The 20642-nt window shown below is 33.0% G+C and overlaps 1 protein-coding gene and 1 pseudogene across 1 annotated transcript; both read right to left on the bottom strand.

Annotated features, from left to right (window-relative positions):
* Positions 1–714: 714 nt before the first annotated feature.
* On the bottom strand, positions 715–1501 carry LOC134257258 (uncharacterized; annotated as a pseudogene).
* Positions 1502–9482: 7981 nt separating this feature from the next.
* LOC134257253 (ganglioside GM2 activator-like) lies at positions 9483–12072 on the bottom strand. Its single transcript, XM_062739896.1, has 4 exons — positions 11894–12072; positions 10944–11139; positions 10440–10650; positions 9483–9623 (listed from the first exon to the last, which is right to left on the bottom strand). The coding sequence occupies exons 1-4, from the start codon at positions 11973–11975 to the stop codon at positions 9492–9494; spliced, it is 621 nt and encodes a 206-aa protein (XP_062595880.1). The 5' UTR covers positions 11976–12072; the 3' UTR covers positions 9483–9491.
* Between the last annotated feature and the right edge of the window lie 8570 nt (positions 12073–20642).

Here is a 20642-nt window from a genome sequence, read left to right as displayed (position 1 = left end):
GTGTTATTTGTTAATGTTTTGAGGAAATCCAGTTTGAAAGATGATGCAACAGGTATAAAAAAGATGATGCAATAGATCTAAAAGATGATGCAACAAGTATAAAAAAAGATGATGCAATAGATATCAAAAAGATGATGCAACAGATCTAAAAGATGATGCAATAGATCTAAAAAGATGATGCAACATATGTACTGAATTGACCCGGCTATCCTTAGAACCCCCTATCCCCTCCAGGGCTGCACTCCCTTGACCCACCTATCCCCCCCAGGGGCTGCACTCCCTTGAACCCCCTATCCCCCTCAGCCCAAAAGTGCACTCAGTTGACCCAGCCGGCCAGGCTCCTTATACTACTGATATCCTTCAATATAATAGAGAGAATAGCAGTTTACATGTTTTGCTATAGGAAACCCAAAATATATGTCTGATCAAAAAGTAAAATAAAAGATGCACAGTTGTATTATGTAACAATGATACTGTGAAAGTCTAATTTAATTTCATTCAGTAGAATAAGAGGAGCTGGGTACCCCAAAGCGTAATTATAACAGACAGGCATACGGATGTACAGCTACACAGATGGACTTACACTTTTCACGCGGTGTATAATTACCTCTCTTTGTTTTTGACCATTTCCCGCAATTAAAATCAAAACTGCAGAAAAAAACATGATGTAATGAAATTAAAACATACGCGACACATTTTCTTTGGATTCCTTACCCTCACCGGAAAGTTCTACACCTTCATCTAGAGCTAGGTCCGGTTTTATTGTAGTGTTATGTTTTGATGCGTTTCTACATGCCTACAAAGAAATCGTTGCTCTCTTGTGTAAAAACAGCAAATCATCTATAACACAAATAATAATCAAATAATAACCAAAATTAGTCGTTATCTTGAACTCCATGGGACTGAGGAAAAACTTTGAGATATCAGATGATTAGTGTATACTTAAAACTAAGTGGTTAGGACTTCCAAATCCATGGTATTCGAGATATTGGTGTCCGAGATAATGAAGTTTAACTGTAAATGCTAAAAACCTTCCACCTACAATAAGGTGTCACAGATATTTTATGTTCTACAGTTACCTAAGTTCAAGTGCAGCTGTACCTGAATAAAGAATATTTTTGGTATTCCTTTTAACCTTTGATCTCTGAAAACTTCAACTATTTCCTGCACCGAGACGCGTTCTTACTCAAAAGGTGATTTGAATTCGGTTTTGTCTGGTTCTGGATGTGTCAAGATGTAGTCCTCGTACGTTTTCACCTCGTCTGTCTTTCCCTCTTGGGTTTCCACAGTGTCTGTCTGTTTGTTTTGGGTTTCCATCTCGTCTGTGTGTCTGTCTGTTTGTTCGTCCTTGGTTTCCACATTGTCTGTCTGTCTGTCTGTTTGTTCGTCTTGTGGTAGAATGACTCCATGGGAAGACACTGTCACGAAAAGGCATCCACACGGTTCTTCACAGCAAAGTCTTTTAAATGAAACATTTAAAACAATCATTTAAGAACCTCTAATCTCACATAATCAAAGCACAAAGGCATGAATAATTTAGTGCAGTTTTTCACCCCACACCCATCCCCCACCCCCGCAATAAATAGTTATCACCAAATGTATGTATACTTTTTATTATTAACCCAACATCTGTTTCCATTTAAAAGTTCAATAACCAATACACCATGTTATTAATAATGTAAAAATTAATATAATTACATTAATGAAACTTTGTAATTCCCACCACCACCACCACCACCATCCTCTTTCTAAAACTTGAAACAATGCCTATCAATTAACAGTATGTTGTGGCTTTCGTCTACAACTTTACAAATTCTGTTCTTTCTTACAGATGTCAAAAAAAATTTTACACCCCCACATTAAATACATTTGTAGTACAATGTATTTTATTAATCCCAGTTTAGTGTGTCGTTTCGCATAACGTCACGATCTTTTCGACAGATGCACTAAGAGTAAACAATTCACGCCCCCACTGTGTGAATAGTCCACATACGTTTTCAGCATTAACACAGAAATAGTCTGTTGCACGAGCAATCCATTAGGGATAATTCAAGCAGCATTACCTCTGAGGATTGTAGTGATTTCTTATGATCTGAAATGTCATCATCTCATTGCCCTTACTATGAGGTGTTTTCAACATTATAGCTGCTACATTGAGTTACGCCCTTGAAGAAAGCTAACCTACCCATGCCAGTACGTAGGGAGAACAAGAATTTAGAATTGAACCTAGAAGACTCTTAGTTCAAACAAACAACTAGTACACTGACTATGGTCTTGATTTTAAAAAGAATCAAAGTACTGAGTCAAGACGGTACTGATAGACGGGGTCAAAACAAACTTCATGCTAGATTTCACAAATGACATTGTAATGCATTGTGAATTATTATTTATAGTTTTAATACATGATGCAATCGCGTGCCATAAAGGAGGTCGTGCATCTTGGTTTTTGTAATTAGCATCAAATTTTAACGCAAGCTCTTGGTTTTTGTACTTAGCATCAAATTTTAACGCAAGCTCTTCCTATACGTAGCGGCAAGTTTAGATCTCTGTTCAAGAACATAATAGCTTTACAAAGCAGCTTCGAAGCAGCTACTAGTATGCCGTTGAACCCACCCTAGATGTCCAATACCTAGCTCCTATGTTAGCCGCTACGATCTTGAATGCAGCCCCGTTCTCATTGTCAATGGCCTTACATGACCTAATAAACAGAGTAAACTCCAGTCCAACGGGTCGACTGTTTCCCGAAACTCCTGTCAACAGTTGTTTTGTTATACTCCTTCATATATTTAACAAAAGTAAAATTGTGTTGGGAGAGATAGACTTTATCATGTTTATGTGTATTTATCAAAAAGCATGAATCATAACAAACAAGAATGACATAACAAAGAGTTCTAAAGCTACTAGACAGAACTTGTAGAAGAATACATTGCAATTCTGCAATATATTTGAACACATTTTAAATGCTAATGGAAACGTTACATCCATGAAAAGAAAAGATTGACTTTGTGAAATTCACGTAAGGGATACTGATGCCTGTCTTCTCAAAATTTCCAAACATATTGGGTTGTCAAGAAGGAGAGCAATTTCTTCGTTGTTAACATCAACAATATCTGAAAGTACTTCCGAGTATCGATTGGATTTCATCCTCGTTTGCCGCAGCGAAACGAACATTGGCAATTTCTGTTTATGTTAATGACATGTTTAAAATACTCGACACTCCTCGGCTGATTACATTTAAATTACGGTTATGCGAATCAGCCGAGGTTTGCCAAAAACTTATAGACTGGTTCCCTGTCCCTGTTTTGCTTCCTATACTCCGCGTCACTGCCTTTGCATGGATGAGACAGGGGACCAGGCTAGAAAACATAGTCAGATTCCCGAGATCCCCCTGGTTTTAATAAAAGTAGAGGGGTCTCAAGAACCTGACTAGAAAAAAATAACGCAGTTTAGCGCCATATGACTTCAGCGGGCAACAGTCTTTTTAACATTCAATTTTTACAGTTCCTTGGACCGACAGTCGGGGAAAACAGTCGAACTGTTGGACTTTTTAAAGTAACAAATTATATAGGGACTGTTTAGTAGGGGTATAACAAGGATAATTATGACCTTGGGTCATGATCGTGATGTGCAAGAGAATATCTCAGCTAGTGCTCTCTTTAACTCTGACCTTTGAGATACGAGCTAGCTTGTATCAAAATCATGAACATATAGTCAATTAAGTAATGAGCAATGAAAGGTTAAGTTTGAAATCTCACATTCCAAGTAATAGTGGTTAACATTAATCTTCCCATTGACCTTGAACTGTGATCTTGACTCAGAACTCATATATCTTAAGATCAAGAACAACATTATATCTACTCCAGTTATTCAGCTGACAATGATTCCCAAAATATATCCATGAGCATATGGTTATGAGATAGTTAACATTGAGTGACACGTTTCCATAAACATGTATGTTTGATATAACAATGTACAGTAGATTACAATGGTTACATTCTGTAGTTAACAGTAAAGCATTGACTCACATTCCTTCAGTTCATCCATAAATGTAGACTTTGATAAATTTCTTGTTAACTTTACAACTTGGTTATGTTCGGATGGATAAATTTGAAACTTTAAATCCTGCAACATTTTAACAAATCTTTTCCTCTCTTCTATAATTGCGATTCCTCTACTGAGTTTCTTATCACCGACTAAAAAATCCCAATCAAAGTTAACAGCTCTCCATGGCCTTCCCTTCATTACATCATAAGTTGAAGACATTTTGAACTGTAAACATAAATTAAATTCAAACATGTAAATCATATCAATGTTATAAATAAGTCGTCTCTTGTTTTGTATGGAACACAAATGCTACCATAATGTTAGATAATTTTATTATATATACCGTGGGTCTATTATTATATGCTGTGGGTTCATAATAATATGTTGTGGGTTTATAATTATATGCTGGCTTCATAATTATTGGTATTGCAATCCTTTTATTTCTTTTTCATATTTTTTATTTCAATAATTCCTTAAACCTAATCGCATAATTAATAAAGTTGTTTCAAAATTCATTGGTAATTTTATGTAAGCAAAATATCGCAAACGGAAAGGGACCAATACTTAGAACCCATCGTATATTCAATGATTTGTTCAAAAATACTAGTACATTCATTGAATTCGGATATATGTATAATACTTTTTTTTGGATAAATCTAACTAAATAACATATGGCTGCTGTAGTCGGGCTGAGAAAATACTTTTGTCAATTTTTTCTGCAAGCCGTATAATTAGCAGCCATTAGCTGCTCCTATTGCAAATTTGTGTAAAGTGAAGTTGCATCATAGCTGACCAGCAGGTTCTCGCTGTGTGGCCGAAAAATTAAAATTCACATGTTAATATGAAGTCTGAACTACCCGTAAAATGTGCGTTCAAGTTATAAATGCACAATGATTTTTTTTTTGGAAATATAATCATTACAGTTGATTTCAGTTTTCGGTGGCAGCCTATTATGAGATGTTATATCATTATAGACCTTCCTTGAGAGTAACAAGTGTAAACGTACCCTTTCTGACGCAGATACTTAACATTAAGCGATTACATCATCAATCACCATGAAGCAAACAATCACTCTGCATGCATGAATGATTTAAAACAATTCGGTCATGGAATCAAAAGGAGAAATTCATAATCCTGTGACGTCAGCCATGGCGTTCCATACTTAAGACACGGATATTTTAAATTTATGACTTGATTCCGTACCAGGATTGGTGTTTTTTTTATTTTATAAATCAAGAATTACATTTTGAGATTTATAATCATGTTCATTCAGCTCTCATGATGTTGATTATAATTTCATTCTGATTGTGTAATATTATATTTCTGTATTCAGATTATTCTTATTTTATAATGAACATGATTAAAAGATTAAATTAATAATTTAAAAACATAAACCTAATTTTTTAATGATGATTATAACTTTCTACTTTCGGTTTACCTATAACACACTGACCACAACTCATAATTCGACTTTTAAATTTTAGATTTATTTTTTAAAGATTTTTATTACATAAAATACATTGATCGAGGTATTTGTAATACCTTGATAAAGCTATTTAAGTTTATGAAGCTATATATATACCTTGTGCTGGACCCGTGTTAACAGTCTGAAAAACATGTTTATAGACGATATAAATAAATAAAAATTAAAGTATATAAAAATATATAAATAAAAGCCAGTATATAATTCATCTCACATTGAGCACATTGAGATAAATGAAAAAAAAAACAGATCATAATGATCATGTGTCTGTTCAGTTTTACGAGTTTTTACTTACTGGGTGAGGATAATGCTACTGAAAGTTAGGCTACTTAGACTGACGGTGTAATAATTCGTACCCCGTCCGTTCGAAACCTTATATAACAACTAAATGCTTCAAACATGAATATTCACACACGAACTATGATAGGGGAAGCCACAATAGTTGCATAATATACAATGAAATTAATTTTCAGACACCATACACAACACCATGTTTGTTATTTTGTCTGTTTCAATCATGGAGACGGCACCACATGCTGGTGAATATATGGCACACATGTCTAGGGTCATTGAACAGTACCAACGCCTACCACATAAACTAAAATATGAAACCTGTAACTCCAAATCAATTTAGCAGTAAGTTTCATTTGCAAACTGGGCCTTATATATATATCGAATTTTGAAGTGTTTAATTTAAACTAGGTTATTGAAATCCTTTTTTAAACATCGTCAAAAGCAATGCCTGTTCTTTTTAATTATCATTTTACTTGAAAACTAAATAAATGCATTATTATCTCCAAAATCCTTCGTGGGTGCATAAATTCACTATATTGTCATCAGAAAAAATGTCCTCTACATCATTAAAAAAATCTTCAGATTTTAAAACAATTAAGAAAAGAATAATCTCAGGACCTTTAGCAAGTCATTAGATAAAAAACACACTCGACTGAGAGATTATCCCTAGCTACTGACATTATTGGACAATATTTTAACTTTATTGATGATATAGTGCTAAATAAAGTTGAAGTTAAATTTCTTCGTTATCGTCGACAGTATAGATTTCAAACTTGAAATGAAATCGAAATCTTTTAAAACCAATCTAATTCTTCCGATCCATTTGGATATGGTCCTAAATTTATTCTTAAGCGCTGCATGTCTTAGCGTCATTCATTTTAATATTCATTATCAGTATCTTAAACATCTACGAAAATGTTCATCTAAAAAAATTCATTTCATACCACCTTCTATACTTAATCAAAGATGATCTTATATTCTTATAGTGCAGAGGATGCGAAGAATTTGTGTATTTTAGTAACTGTAAAAAAGAATCCTGCAATGAAATTTAAGCTTGTATTGTAATTTGATACAGTGTAAAATATTAAATAAAACGGGAATTTTAACGGTTTTTAATCTTTGCGTCTAATTCTAACATTACTAATTGTAATCGAGCCAACTTGTCAATCAATTATATCAGTGTTTATTTTCGCCAATTTTTATGAATGAAATTTGAAACAGATTAAAAACCAACATTAATATTTTATAGTTATTAGAGCCAAGACTATACGTTATGAATGTATACGTGTTCGTATCGATACATCAATGTAATCTCATGACAGCGATGGTTTGAATTCCTAGGTGTACGCAAAGTACATGCTATATTTATTATATTATACTGAATGTTTTAAACATTTTAATGCATATAACAGTGAACCGTGTGTGCATAAATTCTGCGCAGTCGCTATTTTTTGGAATACCACCCGTCGTCAAGCAATGTTGACTGTTGCTACGCTGGAGGGTGTGGCTTCATTATTCAGCGGGTAATAGTGTTTTTTAACAAATGTTTCTCGACCAATCAGACTCGAGTAATTTACATGAAAGTATAATATTCATTTATTGACAGTATGTTGCCAAACTCAAAGTCATGTGATATAATATATCACATGACTTTGAGGGCAACATACCAGAATTTACATACTGGTATTATGTATACAGGTATTATTATAATGTCTACTTGTAAGGATGTTTGTGGTGACTTATCAAACATTTATGTCTACTTGTCAGATTGTTTATGGTGACTTATCACCCGCAATTATGTCTACATGCTGTCTACATGAACTTGCCCAAATGGGATATAATAGCTATAGTGCAAAAAATGAAAATTTTTATTTTGGCTATATTAAATATCATAAATCTGCATCAGGACACATATAAAGGAATAACTTCTGGTAAGCAAATTTATCTGCAACCCTACAGTTTGTAAGATTGACCCCCCAAGAAGTTTTGGAACTTCCAAGGGATCAATTCTCCTATAAACAATGGTCATACAGAAAAACTTTACTTGTCAACCAAAAGTTATTCCTTTTATATGTGCCCTGATGCGGATTTATGATATTTATAGCCAAAATAAAAACTGTAAATATATATCCCATAAGGCATTTAGGATATATCACAACGGACTAATATTATATCCCATTTGGGCGAGTGGTCCCCACCTGTATACGTTTAGTGCCCCACCCCCCGGGGGGAAAGCGGTGAAGAGGAAACACTCGCAAAACTCACTAGACATTGCTTACACTGCAGACATCTAAACAAATATCACAGTAAAATTTAGCTGTTCTGATCATCAGTGCATACCTGAATCCAGTCACCGCAGCCCAGCTACACGGAGATGCATTAGCCTGTTATTGCGATACAGCTAAACCTTACTAAAAGTTACGTTCACTTATTTGTGCCTTTGTAAAATACTCATAAACAATGTAAACTGCTTTTGCTAGGGTGGAGTGTTGCCAAAAACTATGAAAATACACATGGTTCATCGTTTATAAACAAACAGCAAGGACAGCAAGCGTGTGCGTTGACGCATTTCAACATAAACATAGAAATGCGCCAGGTAAGGGGGAAAACGGCTGCGCAAAGAAAGTACGTTATTTTTGTCTTTTGATGGTAATAGATGTTTTATGTAGAAATGTTAGTGTAGATAAATTACAGTGCAATGAAGCTTTGCAAAGTTGAAACATTATCATGATTATATTGATTGTCACACTGTTATCATAGGCACTTGTTTCTGCAGGGACCTACATGTATATATACTAACGAGTAAGTTAGTATAAATAAGTCCCTGGTTTCTGTAATAATTTTTTACCCATAGTATAATTATAACACTCTTATATTAGGCCTATGGGTAAAAAAAAAATTATTACAGAAACAAGTGTCTGTTACTGTAATGCATATATACTAGGTTTGCAAAATGTTAAAACAGAACTATACCAAATCCATGACGAATAATAGGTTTCATTTTTCATTCACATACTGAAATTTCATAAAAGTGTATTTTTGTCCATAGCTTTCACTAAAAGCTATTAAAAATCTCTTTTCTTGGGGGCTATTACTCTTTATTGTAGTCAAATGGGGGCACTTTCAAGATCCATTTTTCGTAAATACTCTCTTCCTCAATAAACTGTCTGTTTAAAATGCGTTTATTGTGTAACACTTTTTTTTGACAATATCTTAAAAAGCTTATACGTTTTCATAAGGAAATTTTATATCACAACTTCTTATGGTCTCGTGGAGACCCCTGTAGATTTTAAGATCGATTTCAAACGCCATGTGGCCCAAAGAAGATTTTTGGATTTTGGATAATGTCAACAGATGGAGTTCAGAAATTCATAAATTGTAAATAACATTTTCCAAATGATAACTTTTGTTTTCTATGAGCCTCTTTTTTTAAATAAAAATTAATATCACAACTCCCTATGGCCTACAGAAGACCAATACAGATTTCCAGGTCAAAGGTCAAGGTCATAAATATACATTAAATCCCCCTTCCCGCCGATGCTACTTGCCCTTATTTTTAAATTAGGTACCTTGATTTTATACAATTTAAGTTACAAATTAAAAATATTGTTAATCATTATAAGTTTTTATTCATGTAATGTGAAACAATATCAATATATTAAGGTCGTTGTTATCGGCCACCAAACAACCAGCCGGAAGTGCTGGGTTCTCTGTGTTGGGTGACGGAGAGCTGGAGGTTCAGGCACACCAGTTGTCTCCCCGTGCCGTTCTCATTCACCTTAACAATCACACGGTAGTCACCCTGAAATATATACAAGTCTACACCACTGATATATACACAAGTCTACATCAGATCAGGTAGATTTTTAACGACTGGGAATAATGGACAATAGTACAATTCTCTATTATCCTTGGACTTTCAGTAAAGGCGTGACATTTTCGACTTTACGTAATTAGCGTCTGAAATGTACACAGCCTCTCATTCACTGGGATAGAAATTCGGGCGAATGTCAATGAGTGTAGCAATGATCCAATGACAGCGTTTCGTACGGTAAAAGGGTGGGCCCTAAATCGTCTAATCGTTGTCAACAACGATTTAAAGTTCATGTTATCAATTTCTTAACCAATGAGAATCTATCTCGCCATTTGAGAGATGCTAATTACGTAGCGCCGAGAATGGCAAGAATGCAACGCCTTACTGAAAGTCCAAGGTTGACTGAGAATTGTACTAAAATTATTATAAAACCACGACAAGGAAGAGTACTATCATTTAATCTAAACGTTATTATAATTTTATTTATTTTAAAACCTAATGTGCTTACTTAATTGTGGAAAATGAATAACTCTTGAAAAGCAAAATCAAGTATTGAAATAAACTTGAATTGATTTTGATAAATATATTTTTTCTGACTATTCCAACGTAAGTTACATATATATATATATATATATATATATATATATATATATATATATATATATATATATATATATATATATATATATATATATATATATATATATATATATATATATATATATTAACCATGTGAAATGTGAGATATTCATCAGAAAGTTAAATTTGTGAATTAAAAAAAATAAGCTAGCTTTTCATACGTACCGCTGCAAACCAGGTGAGGATAGCAGGAATTCTGGGAATACTGATGGGGTAGTCTGTGATACGGATATTCCTGGGGGGCTGGGGGCACTGACTGGCATTGACCCCCACACTGGTCAGCATGGTCTGGATCTGTGTACCGATACCCCCCACTATCCCCACCCAGTTCTCCGTGATCATTTTCTGCACCATCGTACAGAGGTCATCGTATGTACTAAAAATAAAATTTCAAACTAAATTAAACACAAACTCCGAGATAAACTGAGATTATAATCTGACCGTCTCTCTCTCTCTCTCTCTCTCTCTCTCTCTCTCTCTCTCTCTCTCTGTCTGCCTTTTTCTGTCTTTTTCTCTCTCAAACTCTCTCTCTCTCTCTTTATCTGTCTTTGTGTTTGTCTATCTCTTGATCTCCCTCTACTTCACTCTCACCGTCCCTCTTTCTTTCTTTCTTTCTCTCTCTATTTCTATCTGCCTCTTTCCTATACCCCCCTCTCTCTCACCATTTACCAAGATCCGATATTGAAAAGGCAGGGCATAGGAACTTCTACCCCAAAGTAGGATTTCCTTTTGATAGAGAGGGACATTCTGGAGCTTCCTATCGCCTTAGTTAGACTGGCGTCCACGGAGAGGCGGATATCCCCCGGGATCCGGACAGGCATAGGGGTCACTGACACACTGTGAAACTGGACATCTCTACTGGAACCTATAACGACAACATACTGCAATAGTAGGGTTAAATGAATATGTTAGAATCAGCGGATCCAGGAATCTTGAAAAGGGGTGGGGTGCGACCAGTTTGGGGTCCTTATTAAGGCCACAGCCACATCCCAAAAATTACTTTATCAAATATTATGTCTCTCTCTCTAAAAAAAAAAAAACGTTAAAGAAGATAAAGATTTGGCACTTCTTGAACATCGATCAACATAACGTAACATTTAATTTTAAAGCATTTTAAATTCAAAGGAGGAATTATATACTTCTGTTCAATGGCCTATTTCAATTCTTTCGACATTATAGAACTAAAAATGCCACTTCCTATGAATGAAAGTCTTTTAAAAACCTTCATTAACCCCAGAAAATGATAAAGAATGCAGTAAATATGACAATTATATGGATCAGCTAGAATTTTACATTTAATATAAATAAACGAATATCATTATGAAATAATTAAACAACATCAGAACGGAAATTATTTTTTTTAAAAATGGAGAATTAATTAAAGCCCCTTTCTGAAAAAAGGAGCCCCCCCCCCAAAAAAAAGACACGTGTTTTCTGGATAAACTATGATATTTCAAATATTTTGTTTCTAAATTATTGCAGATTACAGTGAAAAAGGAGTTTATATTGTAAAGGGTTCAGCTTGTACATGTATGATTATTTTAACACAAGATAAGTTACTTTTTAATTAAAAAAATACATGTATATTTAGTATAAAAAATATATAAACATCTCCTTACCACAATCGGTCATCTGAAATTGTCTTATTTCGGCCAAAGTCACAGAAATGCCCGCCAACAGACAGAAAACACCTCCCCACATCTTAACTTCTTCAGCGTCTGAATGCAAGTGCAAATCTGCAAACCAAGTACATTCGTACTTGTAGGAGAAAAAAGAGAGAAAGAACAAACTAAGTGAAATGTTCGCTTAACATATGGCAGGCTGCGGATATTGGATGTTACATTAAGTTAGGAAACGTGCAGTTTCTCCCACGAGCAAAACAATTTTCATTAATCTAAAAATTACACAAAACTATGTCTAACTAGTTAATTACTTTAAGTTTACGCTGAAGAATAAAATATCTAATGTCTATGTATCTTTAAGGAGGCGCATTTGAAAATCTTTAAATATGTTGTATATTGTTGCCTTGGTCTAGATATTTCTAAGAAGATCGGATGTTCTTGATGACGCAAACAGTTTTAGTAAACAGAGATCAGCTGATCGTTAATATAAAAAACAAAAAAAAAGTGTAATGTGTGATTTTCAAGTTTTTAAATTGTTTTTGTTCGTTCTTTATTTGATTAAAAGATAAGAAGATATAAAGTATTAAGATATATTGGAATACTGATTGTAATAAACAACTTGCATGACATACGCCTCAGTGTTTCGTTCGGAAGATTTATAATATATTTATATACTCTACATCTTCACAGACCTTAATTAATTTATATTGATTTATACTTTTAAATTTTTCTAGAGTATAATAGAATTATGTAGAAAATGATTTTCATTGTATTCAGAAAAAACATCATATAATGTTCATGATATCTTTTGTGAGGCAATAAGGCAGTATTGCTACATCTTTAAAATGGGATATGTTTTTTGTCTTGTTAAAAAAAAAATATGGCCCTAAACACCTTATTTTACCAAGCTATATTTGCAAAGGGTCATTAAAGAACCCGTTTCTCAAATTTGAAAAATCTGAAGGCACCTTTCATTTACTAGATCTTGACCTTAAGTTAAGAAAACATCCGAGAAACTCAACTGAACTGACACGCAAGCAAGGAATGTACGTAATACGTGCCGTAAAAATAAACTAAAGATGGAATCTACCATATACATGATAGAGTAAGTAATTATCGCTTGTCTCGAGCTCATCAGGTCACGAAACTTCAAGTTGTAAAATTTGTAAACAATTTTGAATTGAAGCTTGCAGAGGAAGATCGAGAAAATTTTTTTAATTTGAAAATCATAAAAAATTCTTACGAATGAGACAAAAATTGTCCTATATTCCTCAACAGCTGTAGTAGGACATAAAAAGATATTATACTTCAATTCCAAATATGACTATAAGAAAAAAATTCATATATATTTATTAAACAAAAACATTTATGTAAATTGTTTATCCTATATTCCTCAACACTGCTGTCAGCTGTTACTGCAACTAGCCACACAGTTTGAAAAAATTTTATTTAAATTTTTTATATTGTTATTTAAAAAAAAAAATGGCCGGAAACATTTTTTACCAAGATACTTGCAAAAAAAAAAAAGAACCCAGAAATTTCTTGACAAGATTTGAAAAAATCTGAAAATATATTTCATTTACCTTCATGATGTATGACATTTTTTAACACGAATCCACATTTTCAGTTGGGGAGTGGGGGGGGGGGGGTCAACTGATTTATTTTATATATTAAATAACTTTTAGTAATTTAGTTTGTGCATTAAAAATAAAAAAAGATGGAATAATATGATAGAGTAAGTATTATCGCTTGTCTCGAGTCATCAGGTCAAAAGTTGTAAAATTTGTTGTTTTGAATATATTTTTTTAATTTGAAAATCATAAAAAATTCTTACGAATGAGACAAAAATTGTCCTATATTCCTCAACAGCTGTAGTAGGACATAAAAAGATATTATACTTCAATTCCACTAAGTTACTAAGTAAATATGACTACTAGTAAGAAAAAAATCATATATATTTATTTTTTTAAAAATTACAGATATAAATTTCTTATCTGATCAATAAAAGTTTTTTTTTGTTTTTTTTTTTTGGTTTTTGTTTTTGGTTTTGTTTTTGTTTTTTGTTTTTTTTTTTGGTGAAAAGGGTCACAGGCGTGGACCTAGGAATTTGACAAACCATATAATTATGTTTTTACTTCTTTTTTTTTCTCCCCCAAACTTCAATCACATTGACGAATGTAGCTATTTTTGTGAATTCTCAATGTCCATTCAAAAACATATGCCAGTGACCATTCTACATGAATTAAAATCGTGATAAAACACGACTGAAAACGTCAGATATTTCGGACTAGCTGAATCCTTTAAATGTGCCAATTTGCCAAGAGACTCCTCTATAAAATTAATAAAGCGAAGACCTAGTGTACCAGGTCGATTTATATAATTTTATTTTTTTGTCTTTGAAAAACCTTTTTTTTTCGGTCAATGACCTCAGACTACATATAAATGAAGTTATTTGTTTCTCATTCATCGTTTTTTTGTCTTGTCAGTAGAGATAGAAAGAACCTAATTTTTTAAAAAAACATTATCTATGTAGCATGATATTTTAGACATGTTTTAATCTTTTTTTTTATTTCGGAACGTTATTTGATATTTTTATCGTCATGACAATGTATGCGGTCTGAATTCCCTATAAATAACACATTTCTTTTAATAGAAATAATTAAAACATTACATTGATGCTTTTACAAAAATGAATAAACGAAATGAAAGTGCAGTTTACTGATACCGTAAACCAAATTTTATTCGTGCACGATAAATATCTGCGAGTTTTGCTACCCTCTTTTAATCGCGAATTAGTCACCTATTTATGTAAAATGTTGTTATAATTGCGAAAATAAGTTGTCGTTGATGGACTTTACAGTGAAAGGTGTGGCGAATAAAAGTGGTTTGTAATATATATGTAGCCCTACTGCTTAACAAGAGGTCCAAGGCCTTAATGCTCACCTGAATTGGCGGGAAAAAAACTCTAGAAAGTAATGATTTCTCTAAAAGTAGAGCTCAGTTTGTGTACATTAATGCAGCCTTCTTCAAAGGTCTCCCGTCCCAGTGGTTACGAATAAAAAGGCATTTATAATCATAACCATGCACTTAGTTTGTCTGCTTAATATTCAGATGCAAAGAAGAATATTCTTAAAGAATTACCACTATATAATAAATAGAGCCTGTCCTGATAGGTACCAAAAACCCATGAACTTGGGACCATGAATTTCAGGATTATGAAAGAGGCACTTTTGCTCTTCATAAGATTGCTTTAGTTTGTCTGCATAGAATCTAAGAGGAAAGATGTAGAAATTCAATGCATTTACATTGTATGATCAATCATGCTCTTTTACAAGAACAAAACCCATGATTAACAGAACCCCTGATCCTAGTTCCATGTTTTCCTTTTTTTGCATTTTCAACAATTTTTGTTGGTTAACCCCCCCCCCTTTTAATATCCTTCCGACGCGTATGCCTATGTATGAGCTTGAAGCGAACCCGTGGTGCTTGAACTATATAAATTTCATATGAAGTAAAAATAGACAATATAATCATTCTGAAAGTTTTGTTTCGTTTCGTTTCGTTTTAATTTCTTTCGTTTCGTCTTGATTTCGTTTCGTTTCGGTAGGTTTCGTTTCGTTTTGGTAGATTTCGTTTCGTTTCGGCAGATTTCGTTTCGTTTCAGTTCGTTTCGTTTCTATTTCGTTTCGCACTTTACAGGTACCCTTTTCACAACACTTGCTATTAAATAATGTCATTTTCCCCTGTTCTTGACATTTCGAATTGTTTTGCCCTTGTCACAATCTCTTGACTTTACTTTTAAACTTATTTTTATCGTTATGAAACTTGATCAAGGAGGTTTTTTTTTTAATTTATTAAACATGTTAAATGAACATCAAATAAAAACTGATCTGAATTAAATTTGTATGACATGTCAAACTTTGCAATACAATCATGGTATATATGAGGTAAAGGAACATATTTAAATACGATGTATAATACAAGATACAAAGTCAAGTAAGGATTGTATATTGTTTAACGTCCCTCTCGGGAATTTTTCACCCATATGGAGATTAAGTAAGGAAGAGAAGTGTCAAGTAAGGAAGAGTAGTCAAATAAGAAAATTACTTAAAGCAGGTCAATATCTTTTTAGCAACCAAAGACAGCTTTAAAAGCGAGTCATCATTTGTGCTGTACATAATTTTCTCAAACTCTTAAAGCAAAATTTCTGTTGTTACTGGTTTCAACATGATATCACAAAAATTGACCAATTTATACTATTTTTAATTATCAAACTTAAATAAAACAAGCAAATTCAAGGAATTGTGGTTCACCACTTTCCGCTTCTTTGTGGGTGAGATGTTATATTTTTGGCATACATGCATTGTGTCAGTTATGAACGCCATATATCATATTTTACTCAGAAGTTATCACCAAAGTTGATTTTATGAAAATTAGGTCAAACATTAAAATCAAGGGGTCAGAAATCATAGAATGTTTGGAAATATCTTGTCAAAGGTAATGCACATATCAAATAAGAAAGCCCTATCTCTTCTCAATCAAACGTTATAAGGAAAAAATAACTTTTTTGAAAAAGTTAGTCAAATTAACGTCAAGGATCAAGGTCACGGAGTTAAAATCATACTGGATTTAGAAAGGACTTGTCACAGGTGATATACGTGTGAACAATGAATGCCTTGTCTCTTTTCATTCAAAAGTTATGATCAAGGCTAATTATTTTTTGTTTAAAAAGTGGGTCAAACTTCAAATTCAAGGTGATATATTAAAAATTCGTAGTGTATTTAGAAAGGTCTTGTCACAGGTAATATACATGTATAATATAAAAGCCCCATCTCTTCTCATTCAAAAGATATGAACAAGGTTAAAGATTTTATGACCGACGCACAGCTAGACTGACGAACGGACAGACGATCGCGAATGAGATGAAATGTCTTCTTTCTCTTGCGAAAGTAGGGGACAATAAAGTAAGAGAAAAAATAATTTTACTGAATAATTTTTATTTCCAGATTGTACCATAAGCCTAAAGGGAAGCTAACTCAGCAGCCTATGAAGGAAAAGACTACGACTCCTTAATAGGGCAGAGTTTATTATTTATTGACAAAATTTACAAATAGAATTGCAATATTAAAGAATTACATGTATGTTTTAATGATCCTAGTAATCTTTTTACATCATTTAGTGAACATTCCAAACTGAAACATATGTTACCATCTTATTTTGTTAATATAAATGCCTTACATTGTAAACTGATTGAATGTTAAGTTTTTTTTTTCAAACGCTCTACTAATGTTATCAAACATCCTCTTTACTGTAAAATCTTTGAATGTTAAGTTTCTGAAAATACTGTAACCATACTTATGGGCTAGACTATAATTATAATGTTACTATACATGCTTTATTCTGTAAAGTCTTTGAATATTATTATTTTACTACTGTTAAGACATTTTAAGGCTACACTCAAATTATAAAATTTCTATAAAATGCTTCAGACTGTAAAATCGTTTAATGTATTTTTTTCCAAACTATAGATATGTTTACTACAGAAACCTGTTTTTAGCTTAGAGGTTTAAAATATTAATGAATATTCTTTGCTTTTGTTTTTAATCTTTACCAAGGAAGAATTATTAAATCTTCCTCTAAATAACCACTTGGTCATAAAAATTGAAACTTAATGAAAGCATCCTAGAGAAGTATGGAGTCTTAATTTATCAAACCATCCCCCCCTCTGGAGTAGGTTGTGGTCTTAATGGGTACATGTATTTACAAAGAGGAAAATATAGGAAAGAACAGCAGGAACAAAGCCAATGGGTCCATTGTTTTCATTCTTTTTTCTGATACACAGGTAACTTCGCCACATATGGTCCACATATGTGTAACATATGTTATCATATGAGAATCATATAAAGCAAATTATATGATCCACATATGATCTTCATGTGAAAGGTAATGTATATGTGGATCATATGTTTCGCAATTGCATATGTATGTGTCTTCTAAAATTGTTTGCTGGTACTTATCATTCTTACAAAGTAATACATGTAAGCAGATATTTTAATATATTTCCATTTCTAATAATGTCTCTGTAATAACTCTTTGAAACTTAGCGGAGTTAATTTCTTGATAATTCTACTGGAATGTAAATTAGGCAGGTCAATAGGTCAGGAGCTAAAGAGGCCTAATATGCATGTAAATCTCGTGCGCATCTGTCTCTGAGTCTGACGCTATGGAGGCCAAATATGCACGAAAATCTCGTGCAGCTGCTGTTATGTTTGACATAGTGGGCGAGAACTATTGAAATTGGCATGGGAATTCTCGTGTAATTTAAATTTATGTCTGCATTTTTAAAGTCTTAATCTACAACTTTACTTTACAATGAAATGGAAATATAAGGAATCACTGTCTAGTTATATAGTATGCCAGGGACATCAACAATAGTGGGAAAAAATGGGATAATTTATGCATAACGGGCTTCGCCCGTTATGCAAATTATCCCATGTTTCCCACTATTGTTGATGCCCTGGCATACTATACTAACTAGACAGTGATTCCTTAATAAACCTGTTTTTTTTTTTTCAAACTTAAAACTGCGAGAAAATACTTTAAGAATTCTTTCAAAAAATCTGAAATAATGAATTTTTAAAGATGATGTGATAGAAATGTTCTGTTTTCTGGCCCTTTGAAATAGTTTTATCTAACATAATGATTTTTATGATACTTGTGTGGTTAAACAATTATTTGTGTGTATATACTGTCAATATCTAAAGGGTTATGTGTTGCTATTTTTGAATTTACCCTACAATTGATTGTATATACATGGATATAAGTATATATAGGCTGTAATTTGAACACTTTTGGTCAATGGCTTCAGAAGTATAAATACATTTTTGCTGAGGCTTTTCTCAGTTTGAAGGATAAAAATATTTAAAAAAGTATGCTTGGGATAAAGAATACATGTGACCAGACGACCCAATCTATGGCCGTTTGAACATTGTCAATGTCACTGGATACCTGTCCAGACCATAGTTTTGATACTACAAGTATTCATTTTAAAGGAAAAGTCGGCATGGAAATATACAAGTAAATTTGAGCATTATGAACAGTCTTAAAATAAATTTGTAGACTTTTATTTTAATTTGAATTGCATAATTATACTAGTATATTAATAATTTTCGACAAATAAGATTATTTAGCACGCATTTAAACATGATTTAATTAGACCTACCCTCATTTTTCTCTATTTGACCGCCATATTTTATCTCTACATCAAATGATTATATAAATGTGATCGCTGTTGAAAAATAAACACCGAAATAATAAAATAGAGAGATTTAAATTACATTAAATCATCGTTTTTAGATTATTTCTTGTATCGTCTGGAAAATGACCTTATAGAGAATTATCCTTGAAACCTACAGTGTACAAATACTCGGGACTGATTGACGGTGAGCAGTCAATGATCTTCTAAAGCGATACGGGACCTCGGTCTACACTATCTCACCCCAAGGACAGGTCTCTAGGTTCCGCATTAAATTCAAACCCGTGTTGTAAGGATCAATAACCGTTTTCATTTGACATCTCTGTACTTAATTAATTGTTATTTTCATTCTTATGTCGATGCGATATATCCAGGTGAGCTTGAGATGAAAGATACCCCAGAGTCTGAAACATGTTTCACATTTGGATATTTTACTTTAAAAGGACGTTAATGGTCATCTAACAGCAAAGCTCTATGATAAACGTGACATTAATTTTTTCAATCAGCAGCTTCCATTATTTATGCAGCAATATAATTTCTCCACCTGTATACGGAGTTTATATCTCTCAATTGATTCGATATGCAAACGCATGCTCTTCGTATGTACAATTTCTTAAACGAGGTACATGTAAGTCATTGACAAAAAAGGTGATGAAATAAGAATATTATCAGTTTTGTTTAAAGTCATCATTTTGTACGTTCTATGGTCGATACAATTATCTTGTCAGCAAATGCAATTAATCATTGAGTCAAATGCTGACTGACGTTTTCATACAAATTATTAGTCCATTGTTTACACACTGAATTGACAATGTTTGTTTTGTTTTTTCCCGATCATGACAAGGAGCACACGACAGGTGTGACCGGTCGGCAGCAGGGGATGCTCACTCCTCCCTGGCACCTGATTCCAATTCTGATGTTTTGGAGGTCTGTGTTTGCTTTGCTCCTATTTTTTATTGTTTTATGGACTTTTGAGCTTGAATTGTGGTCGCTATCTTCAAAATTTTCATTCTTAAATATTTTTTGTCGGTAACCTGGCTAAATAGAAATACAAGATATGTCTATCACAGCTTATATACTTGTTGAGGAATGGGACATTTTTTTCTTAGACGTACATTTTTGTGAAATAAACCACAACTCCTTACTCCGCGACTCTAGAGCAGACGCTTTAACCACCTATTTTAAAGTGTTATTATTATTAAAGTAAATATTCTGTATGGTATGACCATTGGAGCGAACGAATTTGTTAAGCTTACACTCCTATTTTTTCATTCTCTTCTTCAAACTTCAAACAACTGGATATGTAACGATGACCTTGTGGTAATTTTTTAAGTTCATGATCGGGAGGCCCGGGTTCGATTCTCATCTGCCAAGCCTCGTTTAACCTGAGACGTAAATTTTGGTTAGTATTAAGATGAATAGTTTGAGTAACTGAAAACATAACAGTTGAATTACTCGTATTGTGTTTAACATTTATTTTTAGTCATTACT

This window comes from Saccostrea cucullata, unplaced genomic scaffold, assembly GCF_032062105.1.
Source record: "Saccostrea cucullata isolate Sc308-1 unplaced genomic scaffold, CSIRO_AGI_Scuc_v1 ctg2930, whole genome shotgun sequence".
In the NCBI taxonomy this organism is placed as follows: Eukaryota; Metazoa; Mollusca; class Bivalvia; order Ostreida; family Ostreidae; genus Saccostrea; species Saccostrea cuccullata.
Note: the sequence above shows the minus strand (reverse complement) of the source record. Positions and strands in the feature narration are given on the sequence as shown.

What these genes read in the sequence shown, in the direction of transcription:
- LOC134257253 (XM_062739896.1), bottom strand. Translation starts at nt 11,975, where the DNA reads ATGTGGGGAGGTGTTTTCTGTCTGTTGGCGGGCATTTCTGTGACTTTG. An exon ending in ATTTCAGATGACCGATTGTG is followed by an intron (nt 11,140 to 11,893) that starts GTAAGGAGATGT and finishes TTGTCGTTATAG; the next exon opens with GTTCCAGTAGAGATGTCCAG. An exon ending in TCCTCACCTGGTTTGCAGCG is followed by an intron (nt 9,624 to 10,439) that starts GTACGTATGAAA and finishes TATATATTTCAG; the next exon opens with GGTGACTACCGTGTGATTGT.